The sequence below is a fragment of the Prionailurus bengalensis genome, chromosome D4 (genome assembly GCF_016509475.1).
Source record: "Prionailurus bengalensis isolate Pbe53 chromosome D4, Fcat_Pben_1.1_paternal_pri, whole genome shotgun sequence".
Classification (NCBI taxonomy): Eukaryota; Metazoa; Chordata; class Mammalia; order Carnivora; family Felidae; genus Prionailurus; species Prionailurus bengalensis.
This window is the reverse complement of record NC_057359.1, coordinates 92,127,488-92,153,236: the sequence shown is the minus strand read 5'-3', so window position 1 is coordinate 92,153,236 and position 25,749 is coordinate 92,127,488. Positions and strand designations below refer to the sequence as shown.

The 25,749-nt window shown below is 63.0% G+C and overlaps 1 protein-coding gene across 2 annotated transcripts in view; it reads right to left on the bottom strand.

The window, feature by feature from the left end:
• The window catches only part of COL5A1 (collagen type V alpha 1 chain), a 149,402-nt gene that overhangs the window by 19,590 nt on the left and 104,063 nt on the right, over nt 1–25,749 (bottom strand). For both annotated transcript variants that reach the window (XM_043565112.1, XM_043565113.1), the window contains exons 32-54: nt 24,762–24,815; nt 20,432–20,476; nt 20,253–20,306; nt 19,225–19,269; nt 18,772–18,825; nt 17,766–17,819; nt 14,785–14,838; nt 13,987–14,094; nt 12,540–12,629; nt 12,390–12,443; nt 10,986–11,093; nt 8,821–8,928; nt 7,864–7,917; nt 6,948–7,001; nt 6,744–6,851; nt 5,560–5,613; nt 5,348–5,455; nt 3,978–4,031; nt 3,104–3,211; nt 2,432–2,485; nt 2,120–2,173; nt 1,126–1,179; nt 444–497 (exon numbers count right to left, since the gene is read on the bottom strand). In XM_043565112.1, the coding sequence (XP_043421047.1) occupies nt 444–497; nt 1,126–1,179; nt 2,120–2,173; nt 2,432–2,485; nt 3,104–3,211; nt 3,978–4,031; nt 5,348–5,455; nt 5,560–5,613; nt 6,744–6,851; nt 6,948–7,001; nt 7,864–7,917; nt 8,821–8,928; nt 10,986–11,093; nt 12,390–12,443; nt 12,540–12,629; nt 13,987–14,094; nt 14,785–14,838; nt 17,766–17,819; nt 18,772–18,825; nt 19,225–19,269; nt 20,253–20,306; nt 20,432–20,476; nt 24,762–24,815 (1,584 nt within the window). The remainder of the gene's footprint in view (nt 1–443; nt 498–1,125; nt 1,180–2,119; nt 2,174–2,431; nt 2,486–3,103; nt 3,212–3,977; nt 4,032–5,347; nt 5,456–5,559; nt 5,614–6,743; nt 6,852–6,947; nt 7,002–7,863; nt 7,918–8,820; nt 8,929–10,985; nt 11,094–12,389; nt 12,444–12,539; nt 12,630–13,986; nt 14,095–14,784; nt 14,839–17,765; nt 17,820–18,771; nt 18,826–19,224; nt 19,270–20,252; nt 20,307–20,431; nt 20,477–24,761; nt 24,816–25,749) is intronic.

The following is a 25,749-nucleotide window of genomic DNA, read 5'->3' as shown; positions in this document are numbered from 1 at the left end:
ATGGCTGGCTCAGCCACCACTGCCTGGGCAGGCCTGGGCCTGGAGGGCTCCTATCCCTGCATCAGTTACCGACAGGGAAGCTCCAGGAGGCCCACAGGGCCATCAGAGTCACAGGGAGCGGCCCCTCGAGGGCTCTGGGCGCCCCGCCTTCTGCCCGGCCCCGCGGTGGGCACTGGGTCAAGCACCAGGCCGGGTACCCCAGCACCAGCTGCCCTCTCCTTAGGCTGGAGGGGCGGACGGCCTGCGGGCCTGTGGGCACCACAAGCTGTCTCCCTCCCGCTTTGCGGCGAGAGCCAGGCCTCCCTCTGAGCCGGCCCCAGCTCCCCGCTGCCTCTGTGGCTTTCCTGTGTCCCCACGTCTCCACTTCACGCCCGACTCGGCCGCCATGCAGGCGGCTCTTCTGGGAAGCTCGACAGTCACGGCTGAGCAGAGAAGCACATTACCTTGGCTCCCTTCTCTCCCTGTCTGCCTTCGGGGCCTGCGGGGCCGGGGGGGCCCTGGAACAGAGCAAGGGAACAGCGTGTGAGGAGCTGCCTGAAGAAGCCAGAGCCATGAGGTCTGTGTCTGCAGGGAGACGGGCCGGGGGGCGGGGGTGGGGGTGGGGGGCTCCCGGGCCGCTGGCCAGTATGGATAAGGCCCCCGGAATGAGTCCCAGTGGTCTCAGTTCTGGAAAAGGCCTCTGGGTCAGTCTGGGGAGGCCTCTGGAAGCCCGCAGTGCTGGGGCCCCTTTGCCGCTCACACGCCAGGCAGGCCAGTCTACCACAGCACCCCCCAGACTCTAAGTTTTCAATGTGCAGAGAAAGGCCCGTTTCGCCCACTCTGACTTTTGAGAGAGGTCTGACGCAGGGGGCGAGGCCCTCTCCGGCTTCGTGGGTGTCTTTCCCCCCACGACGGGCACCACCGATGGCATCAGCACTTGGCCTCCCCCCAAAGCACGGGGCGACCGACCTAGCAGGTCTGAGGTTTGATGACACGACGGGGCTGGAGAGCACGCCTCAACCGGAAGCAGGTGCCCGGCGAGGGCCGCCTAGCGGTGCGGGGCCGGGCGGAAGGGCGGAGGGGAGGGGCGGGCCTCATGCAGAAATCTCGCAGGCGGGGCGACGACGTACAGGATTATTTATTTACCCTTTTTCCTGGTGGCCCAGACGGTCCCGGTTCACCAGTAGGGCCCGGGGATCCCTGGGGTCAGAGAAAGAACACAGAATTTGGGAATCAGGGTCGGTCAGACGGACGCCTGGCACGAGGTTCTCGGCGTGTGCGCCCCGTCCTCGGCCGGCCCCGAGGCTGCCTCCCTCTTCCTCTGGAGCTGCCACAAGTCCCAGGTGAAGTCATCCCGCACCGGGGTTCCAGCAGCAGCGGGACCGGGAACGCTGGCTCGCGGCCACGGTTCTGCTGCATTTTCAACCAGCACTTCCCCACCGCGTAGCAATTACTCTGGATGCCCAGCGTCCGTCCACACCACCCCCTGCCCACATCCCCGGCGACAGGAGTGGACCCCGAGGCACGGGGAGGACAAGGGTGGCCCCGAGTCCCAGCCCCGGGAGCAGGGGAACTCGGGCATCTCCGGGGCTTTGGTTGCTGCTCGTCTCACACGGGCGACGCCAGCCTGTGCCCGAGGGTCGAAGTGCCCAGCAGAGACCTGCCTCGTTGGTGCAGGGTGGGGGTGAGGGAAATCGGTGAGGACTCTGGGGCCGTCCCCGAGGAAGGGGAGGCCCATTGGGGTCGGTTCCAAACCGGGCACACGTGGCTGGAAGCGATGTTTCAGAAACTCAGTGTCGGGGATAAGAGGCAAGTCTAGGGTGATCCCAGCCCAGGGGGCTGACCCGGGCAGAGCCCTTTGGGGGAGAGGCACCAATTAGGCAGAAATAAGGCCATCCTGACATTCACGGGTGGGCTTGGGGTGGGCAGGGGCTCCCCGGTGACAAGTGACAAATCACCAGTACAGCTGTCCCCAGCTTCCGCCAGGGCCCTGCAGGGAGCTCGCGGGGAAGAATGGCTCCTACGAGGGAACTGGGCTCGGCTTTTTCTCAGAAAGGAACAGAGCAAGTCGCAAACCCCAAGAGCGCCCGACACCCTCCACCAGGTAGCCGGGGTCCCTGGAGGTCACGAGTGGACTCACCGTTTGCCCAGCCTCACCGTCGTCCCCTTTGTCACCAGGGGGGCCATCTTGACCCTGAGGGGATAAAAGCAAGTTCCTCCTGTCTCCCGAGTCACACGCCAATGCCCACCGTGTCCCCAGTCCCTTCCCGAGAACCCAACCCTCTCTGGGCGGCCAAGCGGGAACTCCTAAGCACCACAGCCTGGAGGCCACGTGGGAGAGCACCGGGTCCCAAGGAGGATTCACAGGAGACAACCGGGAAGGCAAAACCCGGATGGCAAAGGCAGGGCGAGGGCTGGCGGGGGTGGGGGCTCCGTGGCCTTGAACACCTACCGCGGGGCCAGGCTCTCCGGGGGGACCAGGATCTCCAGGAAAGCCGACAGGGCCCTGAAACAGACAGAGAGGCACGTCGGGGCCCCGAGCAACCGGGGGGGCTGCCGCCGCATCCCCAGGACCCCCGCCTCACCCAGCCCCTGCAATGCCCTCTGTGTGACACCAGGACTGCGCCCACGGCCCGGAAGCTCCCACGAGACCACCTCATCCCAGCCACACCCCACCCCACGCGGGCAAGGAAGGCTCAGCGCTCTGCTTTCGGGGCACACGGAGGAGGGCAGGCGCCGTGCCCATGACTCCGCTCCCGGGGCTCCAGGCTGAGACCAGGCCCAGACCTTCAGGCTTCTAGAACAAGCTACTAGAAGTCCCTTCTGAGACGAAGTGGGACAGGCCACGGGAAGGTGGCATCCGCGTAGACCGCTGCTCCTGCAGCCCATTTAGCAAGCTTCCCGGGCTGGGCACAGGAGGCCCGCAAGCCCCCCCGCCCCACCCCTCCTCTTCCTCACCTCCACATCTCCGGCCCAGCAGCTGGTGCGAAAGCCTCTACGCTTTACAAACGTTACCCCAAGACCCATAGTGGTCGGGAGCTTTAGTGTGCCAGCAGAGAATGAGAAAGGCCCGGGCCCGGAGGTCACCAGCTTCGGGGCGCCCCGGCATCTCGGAGTTACTCACGGGGCTGCCTTTGGGACCGTCGTCCCCAGGAGGGCCTTTGGGTCCAGGGGGTCCAGCTGCACCAGAAGGGCCCGACTCGCCCTTCTCGCCCCTTTCTCCTTTGGGTCCCTGGAGGGAAAGGCCAGCGTCGGTGCCCTCGGAGCCGGCCCCAGTTTCGCGGAGTGCCGTGCTGGCCTCAGGCGAACCCCCTTGTTTGCACGGGAAAGCGAGTGCCCTCGGGGTGGGGGTGGGGGCGACACGCTGGGCCCAGTGGGTCCCCGAAACTGCTCGTGCTCCCCAGCCCTTGGTGGCCCCCGGCGATGGCCTGGCCCCGCTGGCATTCCAAGGTGGGCCTGACGGGCCCACCGGCTTTCTGGGGCCCCTGGAGGGGACCTTTGGCTTCCAGGTGGGAGGGGCTGCGGGCGCCCAGGACACCCGCCCACTCCCCGGTGTGCAGGTGGAGGCGGAAGCGAGAGGCCAGGAGACCCCCGTCCACCAGCCGCCTTCTGTGCCTGAGAGCCTCCCACGGGCCGTCCTGGAAAGAACGCCCGTCTGACCTGCGAAGGTCAGAACACTCCAGTCTGGGCTGATGAGGGGACAACTGCCCCCACGTTTGTGGCAGCCCACGAGCAGGTCTGGATCACCGCAGATGGCGGACGGACTTACGGCCTTCGCTCGCGGGTGTTCACCGCCAACGTCTTCGCACACACACACACACACGCGCGCGCACACACGGGCAGGCTCGCACACACGCACGCCCTCTTGGTACGGTAACCCCACGGAGGTAAGCGTGAGGGGAAACACGGCTCCCGTCGCGTGGACGGGACAACTGGGGCAGACTGTGAGCTTCCCACCCGGCAGGGGCCCGTGGTCGGGGCGCCCCCAGCCCACTCACCGGAGGGCCCCCCTCTCCAGGCAGGCCAGGCTCTCCGGCTTCGCCAGGCTCACCCTAAGGAGGAAACGCGACACGGTTACGGTGGCACCGAGAACAGGGGCCCCGGCTCCAAGCGCTTAGCAGACCCTCACTGCCGTCGGGCAGGTGGGGGCCCGGGGCGAGCGAGCGGCCAGCGCACTCTGACGGTGTGTGGGGTTGGAGGGCAGACGCGTCCCTGTCAGGGCGTGTGTTGACCTTGGTGCTCGCAGGCTGTGCCGCTCACACAGGGGAGGGGACCAGAGCAGGCTGGGCATCACAGACGGCCTCGGGTGAGCTCTGGGGGACGACGAAGGGAAGGCAGTGGGAGGGACAGGGGACAGCGCAGGGGGGAAGGGCCGGGCCCAGGCAGCGAATACACAGCACCACAGGCTCAGAGGGTGCAGCCGCCCTGGGCGGAGGTGGGCGTGCTGGGAGGGAGACGCCTCCGAGCGGAGGCAGTGCATCATTAGTTCGCGGGCTTTAGCAGGAGATGCTTCTCTGTTAAGGTTCGTATCGTAAAAAATGGGCAGTGAAGGGGCGCCTGGGTGGCGCAGTCGGTTAAGCGTCCGACTTCAGCCAGGTCACGATCTCGCGGTCCGTGAGTTCGAGCCCCGCGTCGGGCTCTGGGCTGATGGCTCGGAGCCTGGAGCCTGTTTCCGATTCTGTGTCTCCCTCTCTCTCTGCCCCTCCCCCGTTCATGCTCTGTCTCTCTCTGTCCCAAAAATAAATAAAAAACGTTGAAAAAAAAAATTTTTAAATAAAAAAAAAAACGGGCAGTGACGGAGAACTTCTTTCAATTTAACGGGCTGATGTCGGAAAGTTCTGGAAATGGTGTCCAGGGACTGCAAATGGGCAGGAGCACGTCGGCCTCGGCCCTTTTGTCCTGAGGAAGTGGGCAAGGGCTTTAGCAGCGGAGCAAGGTCACGGGCACCGTGTGGAGTCCTGCTCGCGCACACGAGTGCACACACAGAGCCCGCCCTGCTCACGGAGGCATCCCCAGGGCCCACGCCCTGCAACTCATCCGATCGGATGAGGGGGACCCCAGGCCGTGAAGCAGGGTCGGTAAACGTGGACCCGCCCGCACTGCTAGGAACGGACAAGACCCATCAGAGCCGGATCTGGGAGGGGGCTGGGCCTCCCTGCCGGTTGTAGCGCTCGGAAATTCTGCAAACGGCCGCCGGGAACAGGGGTCGGAGCCCCCAGCTCCACGGCACAGGTCTGCCAAGTGTCAAGGTGCGTCTGACGGGAACGACCCAGCAGCGCCCCGCACGCCTGTATCCGCAGCTGGACACACACACGCACACGCACACGCACACACATCGGTCGCCAGAACAGCGAGGGGCGTGAGTCACCTTCTCTCCCACCGCACCGGGATTGCCTATGCCACCCGGAGGCCCTTGTGGCCCGTCAGCGCCTGGAGCTCCAGAGGGTCCTCGGGGGCCGGGGGGGCCCGGGGGTCCCTAGGGGAAGGAGAACCAGTGAGCAGAGACAAAATGCAAACTGTGGCCGAAACAGAAAGGAGCCGCCACGCCCGGCCGGGCCGGCGCATCCTGGTCACGCTTACCATCTGACCCACGTCCCCAGTCTCGCCCTTCTCTCCGGGAGGTCCCGGCAGACCCTGGGGACAGGAACACGGCAGAAACTTAGCAGGTCGGTGTCATGCTACCCCGATACCCACGAGCCCTTCACGGTCTCCCCACCACCGCGCCAAGCAAGCATCCAAGAGCCTCAGAATGTGCTTCTGAGCGTATATAGCCAAATGCGAGGCCGCCCCCGTGATGCCAGGTCTCGGAATTAGCCGGAGGAAATCGTGAGAGAGTACTTGGAGATTTATGGACCAAGGCGCTTGCCACACTGTCCCATTAAACAGTAAAACCTAATGAGCCAACAGCAGGGAAATGTCGGAATAAATTATGTCGCCACCATATGCTGGCAGTGACTAAAAATCACGTTTTCAAGATAAACAAAAAGGGACACGTCTGAAGAATGCTTAGTAACCCGAACACAACACGTAAAGCGAGACGCAAGGAGCTGTGCTCAAACTTTCCGCACGCTCCGCGTGATTCCGGTTTTGCAAAAGCTGAAGGAGACCACGCGCGCGCGCGCGTGCGTGCGAATCCACGGAGGTAAGACGCGCCCGGGCGTTTAAAGCCATCAGTCCTGAGTCGTACGTTTGCCAGGCACTCTTTTCACCTACAGTTCTTACAGTGGGTCAATCATTTCCACCATCTCTGCAACCCACACCGCTGGTCAGGAGGAGCAAATACGGGCACGTCTGCGGTCACGGGGATTTGCGTTGTTTCCGATTAATGAGGAAGCCCCGGGAGGCCCACAGAGCCTGGTCTTAGATTCCCCATTCTTGAAATGTCAGGAGGAGAGGGGTGGGGGAGGGGAGAGGAGAGGGGAAGGAGGAGGAGAGGGGAGAGGGAATCAGGACCAGGATGGGGAGAAGGGACAGGAAGGAAAGGGAAGGGGGAGGGGAGGGAGGGGAGGAGGAGTGGGGGAGGGGAGGGCGGGGGATGAGGGAGGGAGAGGGGAGGGGAGAGGGGGAGGGGAGGGACTAGGGGAGGGGAGACAGGGTAGGGAAGGAAGGGGAGAGGGGAGGGGAAGGGGAGGGGAGGGGAGAGGGGGAGGGGAGGAAGGGGAGAGGGGAGACGAGAGGAGGGGGACGGGAGGGGCTGCCACCGCAAAGATGAGGGCCCTTCAGAAGGAGACCACCGCCCTTGCACAAACCCTGTGGTTAGTTACCTGCAGCCCCACTGGCCCGGGGGGCCCAGGAAATCCTCTTGGACCTTCGTCACCTTTCTGCCCAAAAAGGCCCTGCTGGCCGCGAGGGCCCGGCTCGCCGTCGGCTCCCTGCGGGGGTGGGGGGGGATGATGGAGCCGGGGGTGAGGAGCCGCTGCCGGTACCCCGCCGGCTCGAGGGGCTCGGGATTAAGCACGGATACTCACGGAGGGGCCTGGCTGTCCGATGGGGCCCTGAGGACCGGTGGGCCCAGGCGGACCCTGGAGGGAAAGGACAGAGACACGGCTGCTTTCCCGGGGCCAGAGCGGAGGCCGACGGGGAGGGCCGGTCGGGGCAGAGACCGCGGTCCGAGGCCGTCAGCTCAGCCCCCACGCGTGGCCGTCGGTGGAAGGATGCTGGCCCGGCGGCAGGGGCGGTGCTGGCGGCCGCCGTGCATCATCTGGCCTCCCACCCCGGAGGCCCTGCGTTAAACACAGGATGGGTGCCACGCCGCCCCCCACACGGGGCCAGGACCCAGCTCCAGACCGTGAGGCTGGCGGTGCGCCCCCAGGCACAGCCCACTGTCGGCCCAGGGAGCCAGGGAGAGAGGAAGGCAAGGGAAGCAGCCCCGGGCGGCGGCCCCCACGGGCACACGGTCACTGACCGCCTGGGGACACCGACCCCCCTGAAGAGGCCCAGCCGCCCAGCAGAGTGGACAGGTGTCACCCGTACCAGGAAGGAGCTGGCCCCGAGTGACACTGTTTTTCAAGAAGACACTAGGGCCCCTGAGCAGACTGAGCAAAGGAAAAAGGGGCAAAACAAAGAGGCAGCGGTCAGGGTGCCCGTGGCCCTGAGCACCGAAGGGCGGCCGTGACCCAGGCCTGCAGAGCCGAAAGCCTCGAGGACCAAACGCTCCACTGGCCTTACTTCCCAAAACCCGTGAACGCCTCCCGCTTGTCTGTTCACAAGGGACTCACTCAGGGACATACGTACGTGCACGCACAGACACACACGCCCGTGTGCACACGTGTGCATGCACGCCACCCACACGCGGGTTCCAGCAGCCGTGTCCTGCTCCGGGCTGCTGATGCTGCCGCGTTGAGGACGGCGTAAACGCCAGCAGGGAGCGCGGGGTCCCCGTACCTGCTCGCCCTTGTCCCCCTTGCTCCCCTTCTGTCCAGGCTCCCCGATCTCTCCCTGCGGAAAGACCAGGAAGATCTGTTAGCCCCGAACCCTCTGCATGTTATCTGCTCCCCATAATTATTTTTTCCTAGAGATGAAGAATCATCTCCTCTCTGGGGGGGGGGGGGCAGATAACTTTCCAAGGAAGAGACATTTCCGCAGATTAATTGATTTCCCTTCTAATACAATACTGAACGGGACGCGGCCTCGATCTCACACGGTACAGGATTTTAGCGGATTTTAAAACGTGGTGAGAATCGCGGTGGAAATATTTACTTTGTTTGTCAAATCGGGAGGCATAGCGACGCAGGAACAGAGACGTCGGTTACCGGGCTCCAGAGGGATTATGAAAGTGCCCAGCGTCCCTGTCGTACGGAGCTGTCCCCCGCACTGAGAGGCGGAGTCATCTGCGCACAGGTGACGAAGTCGGAAACGTCACCCGAGTTATCACAAATGGAAAGTCAGGCCAAAGAGCGAGATTCCACCGTCTTCATTAAACGAGGGGTGAAATATCAGCTCCGGAAGTAACAGCGGTAGAATCATCAAGCACACTCTTAATGAACGGGGGCCTTGATGATTCAAGCGACTACACTTAAAAATAGACACCGAGTAAAATCTCGTGTCGGGCTCCGCACATTCAGCACCGACGTGACGCACCGGGGAGCGGGGAGGATCTCTCCTCGCTCAGGAGGCTGGCAGCAAACGTCCCCGCAACGGCAGAACCGCACGGGAGGAAAGCAGTTTCAAAGCCCCCCGAGCACTCCAGAGATCTCATTCGTCACCGCGCTATTTGGGAGCTTCTCTGAAATCCTGCACCAACGCCGAGTGAGCGGGGGCGGGGGCCGCTGTGCCCCCCGCACCGGCAGTCTGGGCCGCGGGTCGTCCGCGGGCAGGGGCACTTGCCCCAACTCTTCTTACCTTGTCTCCGTCTTCTCCGGGGGGGCCCACGGGGCCAGCCGGACCGGGGAGCCCCACGGGACCCTGGAGGCCATCTCGGCCAGCTGGGCCTTGGGGACCCTTCTCACCCTGAAGAGGAGAGGAGACTCCCGGTCAAACACGGCTCCGTCATGGGACCATCCTGCCACCAGCTCATCAGCCCAGAGAGGAGAGGCCCCCGGACGGGGGGTGGGCAGTTCCGGGCCTCGCCAGTCCTGACGGGTTTCAGCCCGCTTCGCCGAGGATCACTCTGAGCCCGGCCCCCCGCCACTCACATCCCGCACACCGCTGCCTTTCCGAAGAAGGGCTCCTCTTTTACAAATGGGGAAACCGAGGCACAGTTTGCGAGCGGTGCCGCCCAAATTCAAAGCCAACCAGCCAGATTCCTGAGGCTGCATGCGGGATCACGGATTCTCGGGGCCAGGAGGGCCTGAGCCCCGGCCACCACCAATGTTCGTACCGTTTTAATTCTCGGCCAACACCTCCCCCACCAAACAGGCGCGTACGCACACAGGCATCTCTCTTCTCTCGTGATTCTGATTCACTTCCCTCGTAACTGCCCCTAGAAATCTCAAGTGTCCTTACTAAGTCCTTGCTTTGCTTGGGTCACCGTATTACGCTGTAGGCGCAGACCGAGGGGGTGTGTGCTGGGGAGGGGGACACGGGAGAGAAAAATGTGCACTCGGTGTCCAGATCCACGTGTGGCCAGCACCTACCCGGACCCCGCTGCCCCATCTCGACCTCTCCGGCTTGCACAGCTTCCTCCCTGCCCCTCAATTTAGTTCCTGCCAATATAGACTTCAACCCTAGGTGAGCCAGAAGCGGCCCAGGCCGACTGTGGCTTGCCTGGAGCCTTCCCGTGTGACATCGCTGGTCAGGCGGGCAGTGCTGGGGGACACCTGGCCTCCTCCTCTCCCTGGGGCTCTTCGGGGAGAACGACAAGCTCTGTACTCCTGGGAGGTTTCTGCTTAAGTATTTACTCTCTTCAGGCAACGAACTCAACCGTCTCTCAACGGTCTCCAACCACAACTGTGCTCTACACGCATTCAATGCACCACAGAAGGCAGGTTTCTGGCTCCGAGTTCGGCTGGGTCAGTGTCCGATGGCCTCAGTGGAAACGACGAGACGCCATCAGAGCCGACACCACACTGAACGGATGTTTGCCGGGGCGGGTGCTCCCTGCGTGGTATCGCGCTCGGCCGGGAAGGGAACCGGGCCCTTGCCACCCATGAACCGCGCCAAGCGCGGAACGCACGAGGAAGGTCTTTCTAACAGACATCCGTCAGCGCGGGCGTCCCAACTCTGTCGGGGATGGTCCGTGAGCACGTCTGCCCTTCCCTCCCGGAGCCCTGCTCATTCTGACACCTAAATCCCAAAGGGAAGTTTGAGCTGAAATTTGTCTCCGGGACCGACTGAATGCGGGGCAGGTGGGGGGTTTGCAAAATCACGGTGGACACCAAATACGGTCGGGGTGGGGGCCCATCAGGGCAGCAAGGGGCATTTTGTGGTTACTCCGGGAAAGGTGCTTGGCGGAGGGCGGCCATTGGCTTCCCGGGAGGTCTACACATGAAGGGACCCGTTAATCTCCTTCCTGGAAACCAAGGCTGGGGCAGGAGGCCTCACGAAGCCTCCACGCTGGGCTGGGCCACACTCGGGGTCACTGACAGCCGGCTGTCGGGGGTCCAGGGAGAAGTTTCTCTTCTTGGCACACGCCTCCCGGCCCCAGGCCAGGGGAGGGGGCTCCCATCCCAAACACCCATCCTTCTCCCACAAAGACCAGCCTGGCTCGGGTGACTGGGACCCGGCCACACACGGAGCCCAGAGCCCGGCCGAGACCAAGGCTGAGGCCACGCTGGGACACACACGGTCCTCAGCCCCTCCCTCTGTGTGCACGGGCTGGGGCACAGCCGCGCAGGTGAGCTCCCCGGCACCCTCTGGCTCAGGTGACTCTGAAAGAAGCCAGCCAGCGCTGGGAACCCATCCTCGGACCTCAGTCAGGACGCTGGGGACACACCCACTCTCCTGGGGGACAAGCACACCCTCCCCCCACCTCCCCACCTCCCGGCTCCCGCCAGCCCCTGGGGCACGCCCGTGGCAGGGATGGGGCTTGGCGGGCAGGGCCCCTGCGCCCCCGAGGCGGTACTTACAGGAGCTCCTTTCTCCCCAGCCGGCCCTGGAGGTCCTTGGGGCCCGGGTCTCCCTGGGATTCCGATGGGCCCAGCAGCACCGGCCGGGCCTCTCTCTCCGGGGGAGCCCTGGAGCGGGCAAGAAAATGGTTCATTTCCAAGGCTCCCAAATGCACGGACACAATCTTCCAAAGTGCCGCCAAGCCTTATCACTCCAGAGCCCTCAGTGGTTCCCAGGGCCCTTCACGGTGCACACTACTTAGACCAGCGTTCGAGGCTCTGGGTTTCTGGGCCCCTCCTGGCTCCTCCCTTCCCATAATTCCCAGCAGATGCCTGCCTCGTCCCCAGGGTCTGAGAACACATCCTCCTTAAGTGCCTGTCTGGGGTGATCTCCTGGCCCTGGGCCCCCATCCTCTCCCCCCCCCCCCCGGGTCCGCCTGCCCACATCAGGCTCCCTTTCCATCCCGCTTCCTGATGTCGCATGTTCTATGCTCTGTGGAGGATGTTCTGCCCCGCTGACCCCCCCCCTCCGCCCAGAGCACCGCTGACGGGTGGGAACCGGCCTAGTCCTAGGGTCAGCACAGGCAGGCCACCATTGCCCAGGCATCGCTCCGCACTGGCCTTTATCGGAAAGAAAGGTACCATTTTCATTTCCGCCTGGCTTCCCTGAAACGGTCCGTAACTCGGGTGGGGAGAGCTGGGGTTACCGTGTGGTCCGTGCTCAGACCCAGAGCGGGGGGGGGGGTCCTACAAACCCACATCTGTGCAGCAGAGCTGGGGCCCCGTCTGAAGGGCAGGGGGAGATGCGGCCCCCGTTACACCTCCACCGAGTGCCAGCCGAGAACAGGGGTCTGTGGGCATGCCTCCTGAGGGTGGGCGTGGCCCCGCGCGGTCCCCGATTCCCCCAGACCACAGAGGCGGCTCTGGGAACGCTGCGTCCTCAGACCTCTCCTAGCTGGACTCCCAACATTGGAGGCACCATTCCGGCAACAGACGGCACCTGTGCTGGCTGACCTGTGCATGGGCAGCCCCGGGGCAGGCGGGCAGCCTGACTCTCCAATCCACAGTCAGAGACGGGAGATCTGTGCCCCTTCCCTTCCCTCCTCGCAGCCCCGGGCCCAGACCTACACTCGGCTCGTCAGCACCTGCCTTGCTCCTCCAAAGGCAGGATGGAGACACGCGGCCCTCCCTCCACACCGCCGAGCCCTCTGCCTGTCCTCACAATGCGTGCCCCCCGCTCGTGGTCACCCCGGCTGCCAGCTCGGGGCCCGCTGTCCGCCTCCTCCACGTGGCCTGCCCAGGACCCACAGCGGGCCAAGGTCGGTGGGCACGCTCTCCTGGCCCTCAGGGCCGCCCTGTCTGCCTGCCCCCCAGGCTTGGAGGAAGAGGTCTGGTAAAGTGTCTGTGCTGGCCGGCCGCACTCACCGCGGGGCCTGGCGGGCCAGGGGGGCCTTCGCTGCCTTTCAGTCCGAGTGCTCCCTGCAAAGCAATGACAACACGTTCAGGACACCGCGGAGAGAGGGCCCCGGACTGGGCAGCGTCCAGCTCCATCACCCCGCCCGGCCCCTCACTCACCACTGGACCGGGAAGCCCCCGATCCCCAGGGAAACCACGCAGTCCAGGAGGGCCGTCTTTCCCAGGGAGGCCGGCGGGACCTGGGTCACCCTGAAATCAGAGCCACAGATGAGCTTCTGAGCGATGCCCGGGACCAGGGTGGCCGGGGAGGTGGGGCGAGGCTTCCTCTCCCAGATCCACCAGACTCAAGCCGAGGTGGGGCAGCCCCAGGCACTGGCTCCAGAAGGAGCCTCTGAGTGGCGGCTTGACGTGCTCCCGGGCAGCTCGGTGCACAGGAGCGTGACCGGTGCTCGTGCCTGGTAGGCACTTTCCGCGGGCTGGCTCTGCGTGTGGTTTGGGGACAGACTCCACCCCTCTGGGCTCAGGGTGGGTTGAGCGGGAGCCGAGGGCCCCCATGTCTACCCTTTCCGTATACTTGGGGCTCCTCGTAAGACTGCTCAGGTAAAGGAGGCTGTGGCCAGACCACTGGCCACATCACCCAAAACAGACCCATCTCCCGAGAGACTTGTTCCCAGCCTGAAACCACATTTCCTGAAAAGATAAACCAGCTGAGCGTTTTCCCCGAAGCATATGAAAGCTTTGATATATCTTCCAGAACTTTCTCCAGGGCCCGGCATGGGAGCAGAGGGCATCTCCGACCAGCACGCCCTTGACCTTTCCAAACTCGGACAGCTCTGTCGGTGAGGGGATATGTGCCCACCCACATCTACGCGTGTGTCTACATACATCACACAGTCACACACACGTGTACGCGTCCTTAAGCGCACACATGTGGATCCCAGCACAGACACGTGTAATTCTTCCAACAACGCTTTACTGGCTCCCCTTCCTTATTCGCGGGTTTACTCTTGTGCCTGTGCTCGCGTGCACGGCTGGGTTTGCTGCGTCCCTCCCTGAAAAGCTGCGAGGGGAGAAGCTTGCCATTTTTCAAGCCGATACCCAGGAATTACGACCACCAACCAGGGGCGTGCGCTCCGGCTGCGCGGGGAGGCTTCCTGGGGAACAAAGACGGGACGCAGGACCCACGCGAAGAGGCAGGCTAGAAACACGTCCGCTTTCTGTTTTCGTTATTTATTCTTTAGCCTCTTGTGGTGGGAAACTTTTTAACGGGTCACTTTCTGCTGAATCAGTTTCAGACACGAAACGTCAGTGTGGGTTATGTGCGTCTGGGAGCCGGAGTGGCAGCCCGGGGGAGGGGAGGTCAGCCGGCCACGGCCCCGGGGCCGAAGGCCAAGGATGGTTTGACCCCCGGCCCCCGCTGCCATCCCCCTCTGTGGCAACACAGCCCAGATCTTCCTTCAGACCAGGCAAAAGTGGTCGTCTGGGGAGCCAACCGGCACGAACAGCACTGGTCTGAGACCCCCCACTCGTTCATCAGAAAACAGCCGGAGAGAATAGAGATCCCTCCGCGAAGTCCGGGCCGGCAAGGGAGGCCCGACGAACTCACCTTCGTCCCTTCTTTCCCGGCAAGGCCGGGGAGCCCCTGCTCACCGGGGGGGCCTGGGGGCCCGGGGTGGCCACGCTCGCCCATTGGGCCCGTTTCTCCTGTGGGACCCTGCGGGGAGAGTCCACGTCAGCCCCAAGCGTTTTCGAGACACGCTTGCCTTCCCAAGCTAAGGACAGCCCTGGGCACGGAGGCAGAGGGCCCGCGGTGTGCCCTGCAAACCCCACAGTGCTTTGCGAGTGTCCTCCCTCTGGTAAAAATCCAGGCGGAAGCGGACGGGGCGGACGGGGTGGTTGCGTGCCGTGAGGGTGGCCCGGTGGCCACGCGACAGGTGGGCGGTGTGCCTACAACCCCTGCGGTCCGCGGCCGCAGCGGGTCAGTGTCTTATTTCCCGCTGCATCAGGTGGGAACTCGCTGCCCAGTTTTGCTGCTCCAAGCCATCGGTCCTGGCTGTAGGCCACCGTGCGGTGACCCACGGGCCGCGGCACTGGCCGGAGCCAGGAGGCCCAGGCTGCCGGGGGGCTCGGGGGCAGGGAAGAGCCGGCCTGAGCCGGGCCTGGCCCCGGCTGCCCGCGAGCCAGCTCCGTTCCGCCAGCTTGCCTCGCGCTGATTGTTCAACAGACCGTCCCCCGTTCTCCCCATCTGGCTCCCTGTGCGGAGCTCATCTCTGAACGCTAACAAGCTGCGGGACTCGGGATTCTCCGTCAGCAGCACCTACGCCATCCGAACCCTGGGGCACCTCCCTCCCGTGTGGGCGCCGCACAGATGGCCAACGAAGGCGGGGGGGACGCGGCTGCTTACCTGAGGGCCCACGACGCCCGGGGGCCCTGGGGGGCCGGTCTTGCCTTGGAAACCCTGCGGAGAGAGAGTCACCACGCCGAGATGGCCGAGCGGTTCTCATCAGAAGGCTCGCGCCCCGACCCCCGACCCCGACCCCCGACAGCGAACGTTCCCCACCGCGCTTGCGAGGGCCCGTCTCCCCTCTTCCATCTGTGCGTATATTTCGCGAACACAGTGAGGCCGGAGAGGTTAGCTCTGCTCGCTGCTTTTCCGCCACCGGGTTTTTGTGGAGACAGATTTTAAGGCCGCCGATCCTGACAGCGCCACTAAGCGTTCACTTTCCCGGCGGACTCGGCGCCATTGTTCAGCCTCCGGGAGCTCGACTCGGGAGCTACCTCTGGGCTGTTTCTCATCAGCGACTTTGGGAGACGGTCCCACGTGTGTCGCTAACGCCTCTGCCGAGTGACAGGTGACCTCACCCGCTCCTCGGCACTTGTGGGAACCGGGACAGGGCGGGGGTCTTCGCCGCTCTCGTAACCCGGCAACTCGAACGCGCGGTTAGCTGGGTTCAGGGGCTTCCTCGCCTCTGCCCGCACACGGCTCGTGTGCCACGGCCCCGCCTTCAGTTTGGATGGTGGCTCTGCTACGCGTCCTCCCTTCGAGGAGGCGGCTGCGGCTGCGAAGCAGGGATGCTTCGTTTCCAGGCGCATCTACAGAGCCCTGCACATGCCAGCAAGATGCCCTCTGCAGGTGCCCTGAGACGCTGGCAGGAACGTGCAGATGTGACGCCCAGGAAGCTGTTAGTGGGAGCTCTAGAATCTGGAGGGGGGCGTCTTAAGCCACAGGGAGACCTGGGGGGCGAGCGGGCTGGCCCGCGTGGCTGATGGGCAAGGGCGGTTCCCTGCCTCGCTGCCGGGACGGCCGCCGGGCCAGCACCGGAGACTTCACGCTTAGCCGCTGGACCGTGCAGGGCCCACGGCGGATTCAGCGTCTCTGCAAATTCTCCGGGGGCTCTTCTCTTGAGGCCCAAGGGAAGCTGCATGCAGTGCACGGGAATGGCCGTATTTAAGTGTATTTATCTTGCGAGAGAGACGGCGTGTGCGTGTGCACGTGCGTGCGTGCGAGCGGAGAAAGGGCAGAAAGAAAGGGCGAGACAGAGAGAATCCCAAGCAGACTCCGCGATGTCAGCAGAGCCCCACATGGGGCTCGGACTCGGGAACGGTGAGATCGTGACCTGAGCCGAGATCAAGAATCAGATGTTTAACCGACTGAAGCCCCCAGCCGTCCCGGAAATGGCCATTTTTCAAGCAGAACCTTTGTAGGCAGCGTTTACAGGGTCAGAAACAAGGGGTGGTGGACAGGTCAAGGGCACCCTCACTTGGGGGGCCGTGGCACAAGTGCCAAGTGCAGGCAGGAGCCTGAGTATAAGGCAGGAAAGGCCCCTCTGTTTGCGCCAGGGTCAGGACCATCCCTGGCTGGTGTCGAGCCCCTGGCTGGGACATGAGCTTTGGGCTCACGTTTAGAAGTGATGCCCTTTGCTGCATCCGTTTTCTAAAGAACAAAGTCAACACCCGAGGGAAGACCTTTCTGGAAGGTTTGTCTGGACGCCCCGTGTCGGAGACATCTGTCCTGCCTGGGTCTGGAGACCGGGTGCCCCCGCGTCCACGAGGGCAGCCAGGCACGGCACGGGTAGCTGGAAAGCCCCTACGTTACTTTCCCAGCAAAGACGAGCAGCTTAATTACTCCACCAGCCTCTGTCTGGGGTGAGGCAGAGGCAGAAAGGCACACGCCTGGCAAAACCTTCTGTCTTGTCTCCTCAGAACAGCATTAGAGAAAAACAGGCAAAGCTCAAACGAAATGTTTTAATTTTTCTCTATAAACAAAAGAGCGAGGTGATGTGCATTCATCAGCCAGCATGCGCCTCGCAGCAGAACGCCGGGGAGGTACAATTAATAGAAGCTTTGTCACAATGAACCAGGGAGACAAAGGGATGCTTTTAGCGCAGGCACGGAGAAGATGTTAAGGGCGGCATTCAAAGCTTCGTGGGACGCGGGGTTTGCTGTGAGACCCTTTCAGAGGCCTGTGACTACAAAGAAAACTGGCCGCAGAGACAGAGGGGCCGTCTCAGCAGCCTGTGCCGTCTTTCTGGTGACCAGGAGGTCCCCACCCGTCCGAGCCTGGAGCCTCAAGGTCACAGGCGCGCCCACGGCCTCCCGCGGACACGCCCGCCGTGGGCGCGGTGGGCTGGCCTGCAGGGCCAGGAAGGGACCTTATTTCTGAAAGACGCTTTTTCTTCCCACTGAAAACGCCGGGTGCTTTAACCTCCGGCCAACAGCGACGCAGCCTGCACCGGGCTTCTCCAAAGGGAGGGGCGAGGTGGGCGGGGCACCCGGGACGGCAGAATCGCTCACCGATCACGAGCCTGGCTGAAAGCCCAAGCTATACCCGGGCGGGCCACCTGCCTCGTTGAAGGGGCCCCGCGTAGCCCCTGCCATCAGCCCCGGGGCCGGGAGGGCCCGCACAGACAAGGCGCCAGGCCGGGTCCCTCTTACTACATCCCAGCGCGAAACAGCAGAAGGGCACGGGGCCTTTCCGGCTCGCTCTCTGGCCCGAATGCGCACACTTCGAGCGTGGCCGCACTCACGATTCCTCACTGAGGAACAGGAGGCTGGTCGCACACGGCTCAGCGTGCGGATGGCATTTTGTCTGCCACGATGGTTCTAAACGTGACCCTGGACCGAAGTTGCCGGGACACCTCGGGCACCGGCACCGGCCTTCTGCGCACACAGAGCCGCCCCAGGCCTGCACGGGGCCGTCCGCAGGCAGGCTGGCTCCCCCCGAGTCAGCGGAAGACGGCCGACACCTCAGGGGCCTTCCCGAGGCTGGCCACTTTCTCCCGAGCCCACGGGGCCGAGGAGGCGTGCCCACGGGCGGGGCTGTGGGAGAGGCCGGGCCAGCCTGCGTCCCCGTGTCCCTGTGTCCCCCACGCTGCCAATACTCACGGTCTCTCCTCTCTGTCCAGGGTGTCCCGGGAGCCCGTCCTTGCCCGGAGGGCCCTGAAGGAAGAGGCAAAGGGAAGAAGTTCCATTCGGTTCTGAGAGGCGCGCACCTCTGGGACTTCAGACCAAACCAGGGGACGAACACAGCCACCTCGCTTCAGAGAAAGCTCCTGCAAGGGTCACGGTGACCAAGTGCCACGTGGGGACCCAGCACCTGTGCGTCAGCTCCCGAACCCGCACAGCCTTCCCGAGCGCCACACTTCCCCTCCCAGGGGAGAAACTGAGGCAGGGAGAGGTGCAGCCGTGGGACGCACAGGCAGCAGCACGGGGACCCGGGTCCGCCTTGTCCTGGCCGCTGACCCCCCGCATGTCCGTCTGGCGACAGTGCCCACGGTCAGGCATCTTTCCTTCCGGGGTGTAACAGAGTGCGCTCTGCCTGTGCTGACTTGGGCTGTGCCCCCAAAATACGGGGGGAAGTGCTAGCCGCCCCGCACCTGCGAAGGTGACCTCGTTTGGAAACGGGGGCTTTGCAGACGTCACCGACGCAAGGTCACACCGCACTGGGGTGTTCCCAAAGTCAGTGGCTGGTGTCCTCACAGCAAGACGGGGGCGTGACGACCCAGGGACACCCCCAGAGGAGGCGCCACGTTAGGATGCAGGCAGAGCCCGAGCGAAGGGCGTACAAGCCGCGGACGGCCAGCAACCACGGGAAGCCGGGAGCGGGGCAGGGGGGCGGTCTCTCCCAGAGCCCCCCGGGAGGCACCGGCCCCGCCAACCCCCCGATCTTGGCCTCTTGGCCTCCAGACTGCGAGACAGCACATTTCTGCTGTCTCAAGTGGCCGAGTCGGTGGTAATTTGCAACGGTGGCCCGGGACACTCATACTGGACCCAACTAGACTATCACGTCTGCCCAAAGGAGAGAGAGGTCCGCGCTTCCAAAAAGCGGCTCTCTCCGGTTTCCCCGCCGACGCCCCTCCCACCGGCCCAGCAAGGAAAACACGTTACTCACAGGAGGGCCCTTGGGTCCAGGGAAACCGGTGGGTCCTTGGGGTCCATTGGGTCCCTGTGGATAGAGAACGGCCAGCTGAGCACAGATGTCCTTTCCCCTGAGTCCTTGGTTCTCTGAGCAAAGTCTCTTTGTGCTCCCCCGGACCCTTTCTCCATTTATTCCAGGCCCCCCCCCCCAACGCAACAAAGGAGGTCAGTCCGGGGAGCTGAGGGGGGCAGCTTGGGGCCGAGGGCCGGGGGAGGGGGCCGCCCACTTCGACAGGCAAGAGACCTCACTCCCAGCAAAGGCTACCACTCATCCGCTTTGGGATCCTAGGAAAACCCTCTCTTTCAGTAGGACTGGAGACACGCCTCCCTCTCCCCAGCCCACCCCGGGAAGAAACGGGGAGGGACATTTAAGGCAGGCTGCCTCCCCAGAGATGTTGGCAGAGGCCCGCGTGTCCACGGTGCTCACCCGTTCACCCGGAGGGCCAGCGGGGCCATCGCCTCCAGAGTTGCCCTAGGAAGGGAGGGACACAGAAAAAACAGCCTCACTATGATCACCTTTATTATCACTGCCTGTGACAGCACACTGGCCCGTGACGTCACGGGACGTCAGTCACACACGGCACACGGGCACAGGCGCGGGTCACCAGGACTTCTAGGAAAGGGCAGAGGGCGCCAGCCACCGATCCACGCTCCCAAAGGCCACCTGTCTTGTCATCAGACCCTGAGCTGCTATCCACGGGGCTGTGACATTTCCCCGAGAAGAGCCCTCTGCAGGGGGACAAAGGCCATGCTCCCACCAGGAAGTGTGTTGAAAAGTCACATGGCGATAGGACCCAGGCATCTGCCCCAGGGCCCCCACAAGTGGTGACAACAGCTATGCCGTGGTATCCCTCGCTCGTTCAGGGGAGCGTTAATCCCTGTACGGGAACGTGGGACGCACCGGCACTCAGCGCGGGAGAATGTTCTGTACCCTGCCGGTGGGCACATCCCACTAGCCGGGGGCCAGCTCTGTACCCCAGCCAGCAGAAGGCCCACGTCCCTTGGTGGGAGCACACTTTGGAATGGGGTCCCGGCCGAATGGTGAGGGCCTGCTTGGCTGTCACACGTTTCCACGCTGAGAAAACGGGAGGAGGGGACGTGAGGGACAGGCTCGGGCTCTCCCTCTGAGGCAGGAGGAAGAAACGGGCCCTCCCCACCAGAACCGGATGGTGGGGTACCCGGATGGCTCAGCACTTGTGCAAAGCCCGGGGGCCCGGTCCCCTAAGGCCGCGGAGGCCCCAGTGTGGGGTGGCCCTTCCCGCCATGGCTCCGTTGGGGCCGAGGCACGTGATGCAACTCAACCTGAGCTGTCCGAGGGCTGCTGGCCCGGCTCCTTCTTCAATACCCTCAAGCAAACTTCCTTTTTTTTCTCCCAACAAAAAGGCCACGGATCACCCACAGGTGCTCCACGTGTGGGTGGTGTGGCTGACGCCCCAGAAGTCACTGAAAACCTACCTTGGGGCCAGGCTTCCCAGTGATGCCCCGGGGGCCCCGTTCGCCCCTCGGACCCTGCACGGGCGGGAGAGAGGAAAGGTGAGCTCGAATCCTCCCAGCCCTGGACACCTCCCTCCCCCTCCCACCGAGCATGCCCCCTGCAACGTGCTCCCGCTTCTGGAAGCCCAGAGGGTGGTTACCGTCGGGCCTCGCTGCCCCCGTGGTCCTGGCTTCCCAGGTGTGCCCTAGAACCAGAGAAAGAAGCGGCTGGTGAGTCACTTGCCAGAGACCCCTGCCACGGCCTGGGTGGTGGCCCTCTCCTGGGTTACGGGGAGAGAGCTCGGAAACAGAAGCCGGGAAGGTCTGCTCTCCTTATCTGTGCTTCTCCAGGAGATTTTTCAGGCCGAGGGGACTTCACTGCACATTCGATACACAGAGCTTTGTGTTTCCGCACAGGCCTGTAGAAATCCAATTTTCTCCCTGCAGTCTGATGGATGTTTACCGCCCTATCTGGTTTCCTTTCCGCAAGCATCAACACCCCCCCTTCCCCTCCCGCCCGCCCTCTCCCTCCCTTTCCCCATCTCTCTCAGCGGCGGGGGCGAGGGGGATCGTTACCGCAACCCCTTTCATACATAATTTACTTTTGCTACAGTTCCGAATATTAGCCATTAAATTTTCAACAGGCCCCACAGACGAGCAAACTTGCAGCCCCACGCATAAATCATACACCCAAAGTCATTGGCTTCTCTTCTCGTAGAACTTAGACTCCTTTCTCTTGGCGGTGTTGTTTTGCATTTTCCAAACCACGGAAAACAGATGCGCCGCATTTGTTTTGCTCGGAAGCAGAGCTTGGCTAACGGGTAACCGCGGTTCACCCGCAGCGCGCGGAAGCAACGGGCGCACCGCCCCCCCGGTGTCCCCACCGCCTCTCGATTCATCTTCCAGAACTTCATGCCGATTTCGGGCGACGAAGCCCAAGACGGAGCTGAGCCGCGAAGGCCGCCGGCCGCACCGTCTCTCCCCGGCTTTGACTTGTTCGCTGCTGGAATCAAAATTGCTCGGAGTGAAGTTAATACAACGGTTTACGGTGATGAGGCGATTGCGTCTCCTTCCAACGATGCACTCTGGTGTCCCTGCTCTAATTACCTGGCGATAGCCTTTGGCTCCAAATAAATATTTGCATACGCACATTAATGCAACATCTGCTTTCTTCGCGCCGTTGGCTTTCACCAGCGTGGACGCCGGGCCAGCCCCGGCTACTTGTTGGCGGCCGTGGGTGCGTCCAGCCGCGAGTCTTCTCCACCAAGTCCCACCCCCGTGAGCCCGGGCACGGAGGGCAGGACCGAGGCTCGGCCCCGGCCTCCCGGGTGAGCCTGCTGCCCAAGGGTTTCCCTGTAAACTGAACCAGAGAGGGACGGACGCCGCTCAACAGGAACCGCCCCGTCCACGGTCTGCTCGGTGACTCGCCTGTCCTCATGTCCTCACGGGGGACGCGCAGACAGTCCCAGAAACGGCCCTGCTCCGGCCGAGAAGCCAAGCACAGGTGCATCTCTGGACTCCGGCCTCCCGGGCCCCTCAGCCACCAGCCCCGCAGAGCCGCCCTCCCGGTCCGCAGATGGCTCAGGAACGGCGGGAGCAGGCACCACGGAACCCCTGCCTGTGTCCCTCTCCTCCATAATTTCCCACTGGGACTCTCAGGGATGACATTTTCAGTGTGGCTGGTGCCTTCAGTCACGTGGCAAGACAGACCATGCCCCATGGGGGTGGCTTTGAGGCCCCGGGGACGCCAGCCTTTCGCCCCCACCACCTGTTCACCGTCCCCTTGCCTCTTCCCCCCCACTCTCCCCCCTGCTCAGGCCTCAGTCCTTTGTCCCGGGCATCTGTGAGGCCCAGCCCACCTCCGCCCCTCCAGGCTGTCCCTGAGCCCTCCCTACCTCTGCAGTCAACCGCCCCCCCTTCCCCCGCACATCTGGTTTGTCCCTGAGCACGCACCGCCATCCGCCACACCATCTGCTTATAGACTTGCTCCCTGTCCCCACCCTTGGAAGGCAAGTCCCACGAGGGCTTCTGTGGCTCTGTCCCCAGGGCTCCAAGAGCACCTGACATGTGGGGACAGGGGAGGCGCTCAACTAATGCCATTTGGATGAAGGGAGGGATGGGTGGATGGAGGGATGGAGAAGGGTCAGCGAGCCGGCCGGATTGCCAGGATTGGCGATCAAGGAAGAGGTGCAAACCACCAGGGCACGGGGAAGGCCACTGTCACTGGGAAAAAATTTCTTCTTCCTTTCCTGGGGAAGGTTCCAGAATAAAGACATCTCTCTCAGGAGATACGTGGGGGGGATAGACGTGCATAATTCCGGGGTTCCTCTCCCGTGCAGGGATGTGGGTCCTCAGTCGCCCCCGGGGAGGGCGTGGGGAGCCCGTGAGCTGAGCCGTGAATGGTCCAGGTCTCCGGCCAGGACATGCTTGTGGAACTGCAGCCATCTGTGGTTCACTCGTGTGCAGGGCCATCTCGGACGCTTCCCAGGGACGGACTTGGCCTTTTCCTCTAGATCCCATGTCCTCCGCTTGCCTCCGTGCCCCCAACACCCGGGAGGGGCACAGGGAATATTTCTCCCACGATATGCGCGAACGTGCTTGCCGGTCCTACTTGGCCCTTGCCCAAGCCGTTGCCTTTTGTAAAAGCTGACATCGTCGTCCTCAGGGCCTGCCCCCACCAAGGTGGCCTCCGAATACAGCAACCACCACAGGCAGCTTGGAAAAGCCCCGTAAATTCCCAGCATAGTTTCCTTGTGTCTGTGCTTCAGGTCCTGGGAACCAGGAGCCAAACCTCACAAGAGCAATCTTCTGGACCCGTGCTCCCCCGTTCTGCAACCACATCTGTTTTCCGTGGCGTCCCTGGTGACCCCCAGCACCGACGCATGGGGATAACTGCCCGTGGGGCTTGTGGGGGGTACCCGGGCATCTCTCTGCCCTTCTGAGCTCAGGGGTGGGAAGTTGAGTAGCTCTGCAGGGGCAGGGAGAGAGGAGCGGGGCTTGGGCCAGAGTGCTGACCCTAGGGCGCCGGCCAGGCCTCCACGGCCCCACGTGACCCATCCCAACGGGGCCTTGATCCCTGGCCCCAGCGGGCTCCTCCACGGACAGGGGCTGTGGCCAAATCACACGACCAAATGCCGAACATCGCGACCCCTCTTGGGAGAGTCTCACCGCGAGCTGGTGTCAAAGGTCACGAGGCCGCCACCAGCACAGAAGCCACTCCCTTATCACCCAAACGCTTCCCGGACCCTGGCCCACCCTTCACAGCGGCCTCTGTGAGTATTCCAGAGGGCACCTTTCCCCAAAGGCGTCCGTCAGACTCTCTCTGGAGGTCAGATAGACAGGTAGGGAGGCGGATGGATACACGGACAGCGACAGACAAGGAAGAGCCAGACAGACACGCTCGCAGAGGTACAGACACAGACAGGATGTACGGGCAGGTAAACAGGTAGATACGCATGGAGGTCAGGTCCAGCTCCAGATGACGACAGCGTCCCTGTGTTCACGCCGTCTCCTCGCACTGAGGGCAGTTCCCCGTTTTCTATCTGTCTCAGGCATCGGGCACGTACACGTCTGTTTACACGGGTTGGGCTGGCTTGAGGTCTCTCTCCGTTTTTCAGGAGAGCTCACCGTCTCTGCTCAGACGCGGTGAGGACAGATCGGGGCAGGGGTCTCTCTGGGAAGACGCAGCCCTCCTGTGCCAGGAGCAACAGCGCGGGCGCGGGGCAACGGGCCGGGCCTGTCCCAGTTCCCGCAAAAGCCGCAGTCCTTCCTCCGAGGTCTGGGGTCCCCCCCGCCCCGAGGTATGCCCTGCACACGTCTCGCAAACCGGCCCCTCTGCCCCCACATGCCTGTGGACAACCAGCTCAGAACTGAACGGCCAAGAGGACCCCCTCGATCCTGCGTCCCGGGCAGCAATGCTCAGAGAGCGTCCTGTAATTTCCCCGACAGAAGGCCCGGACCAGGGGGCGGTCAGGGCGGTGTGGGGGGCGTGGCTTCCTCAGCCCAGCCCTTCAGAACGCCACTGTCCATGGTGACAATGGAGTGACCCACAGCATCCGGCACCGGGCAGGTGCCCTGGGGCAGCGGCAGCTTGGGAATGACGAGGGGGAAGAGCTTCCTGAATTTGGACCGGCAGGGTAGGCAACACGCTTTTTTCTCCTTCCCTTCCTTTAAAAATTCGCCCGGAGGAAAGGCCCTCGGGTTGAAAGACTCGGGTTTCGCTCACGGCCTGAGGAGCTGTCGGGGTCGCGGTGTTGGTCAGAAAGCATGCCCTCCCCTCCCGCCGCTGCCCTGCAGCCCACCACCACCCAGCCCCGTGTGCGGGGAGTCTCCAGCGCTTGGTGCTGAAGGCCACGGGCTTAAGGTCAGCCACCTGGAAAGCGGTCTGGGCAGCAAAGTGGGTGAGAGTAAACAGGACGTGCCAGAAAATGCACCCGTTGAATACCAAGGCAGTGGAGCGAGCCACCCGACCGGAGGCCAGGCTGTCCTTACCCTGCCGCCCTTCTCTCCGTTGGCACCAGGAAAGCCAGGAAATCCGATAGAACCCTGAAAGAGAGGTGATTCATAAGGAAGCACAAGAGCTGGGCCAGAGAATCAGCTACGCTGCGTGTGCCAGCAGCAGCTTACGGTTCACGGCCTCAGACACGAGCTCCGCCGACCCACCCCCTCACCCCCCACCCGTCCATCCACCCACCTTCTACCCTTCCATCCATCCATTGATCCATCCGTCCGCCCACCCACCCACCCACTCTTTCACCCACCCAACCATCCATCTACCCATCTAACCATCTACCCATACATCCATCCCATCCAACTATCCACCTACCCCTCCATCCACTCAGCCAACCATCCATCCGTTCTGTCCAACCATATACCCACCACCCCGCCCCCAGTCAGCCATCCACCCGTCTAACTATCCACCAATCTGTCCACCCATTCAAACACCATCCATCCATCCATCCAACCACCTGTCCATTCAACCATCCATCCACCCATCATCCATCCACTCACCCATCCATCCATCCAACTATCCACCTATACAAACGTCAACCACCCACCCACCAACCCACCATTCACCATCCATCCGTCACCCACTCACTCAAGAAATATTTCCTAGGCATCTCATAGAGTCCAAATCTAAAAACCAAAGCCGAGTCTTAACCACACTTCCCCCTTCTCCCCCTCTGAACACCCATGTCTTCGAATGCTGGGATCTGCGAAGAACAGGGCACACAGATTCCGGAGAATGAACTGGAAGGGATGTGTGGATCTCACATTCGTGACATTTTGTTTGCTGCGTCTTGTTGTCATGTTTTGTTGTCTTCCCAGAACACCTCTAAATAAAGCATGGCAGCTTGTAGAGTGAGAAATTAATGCAAATCTATGCACTGACTCTAACAACTAACAGCTTTTTAATTCTAGAAACCTACAAGGGGCACGTAGACAAAAGAGACACTTGGGGACTTTGATGTGGGTAATA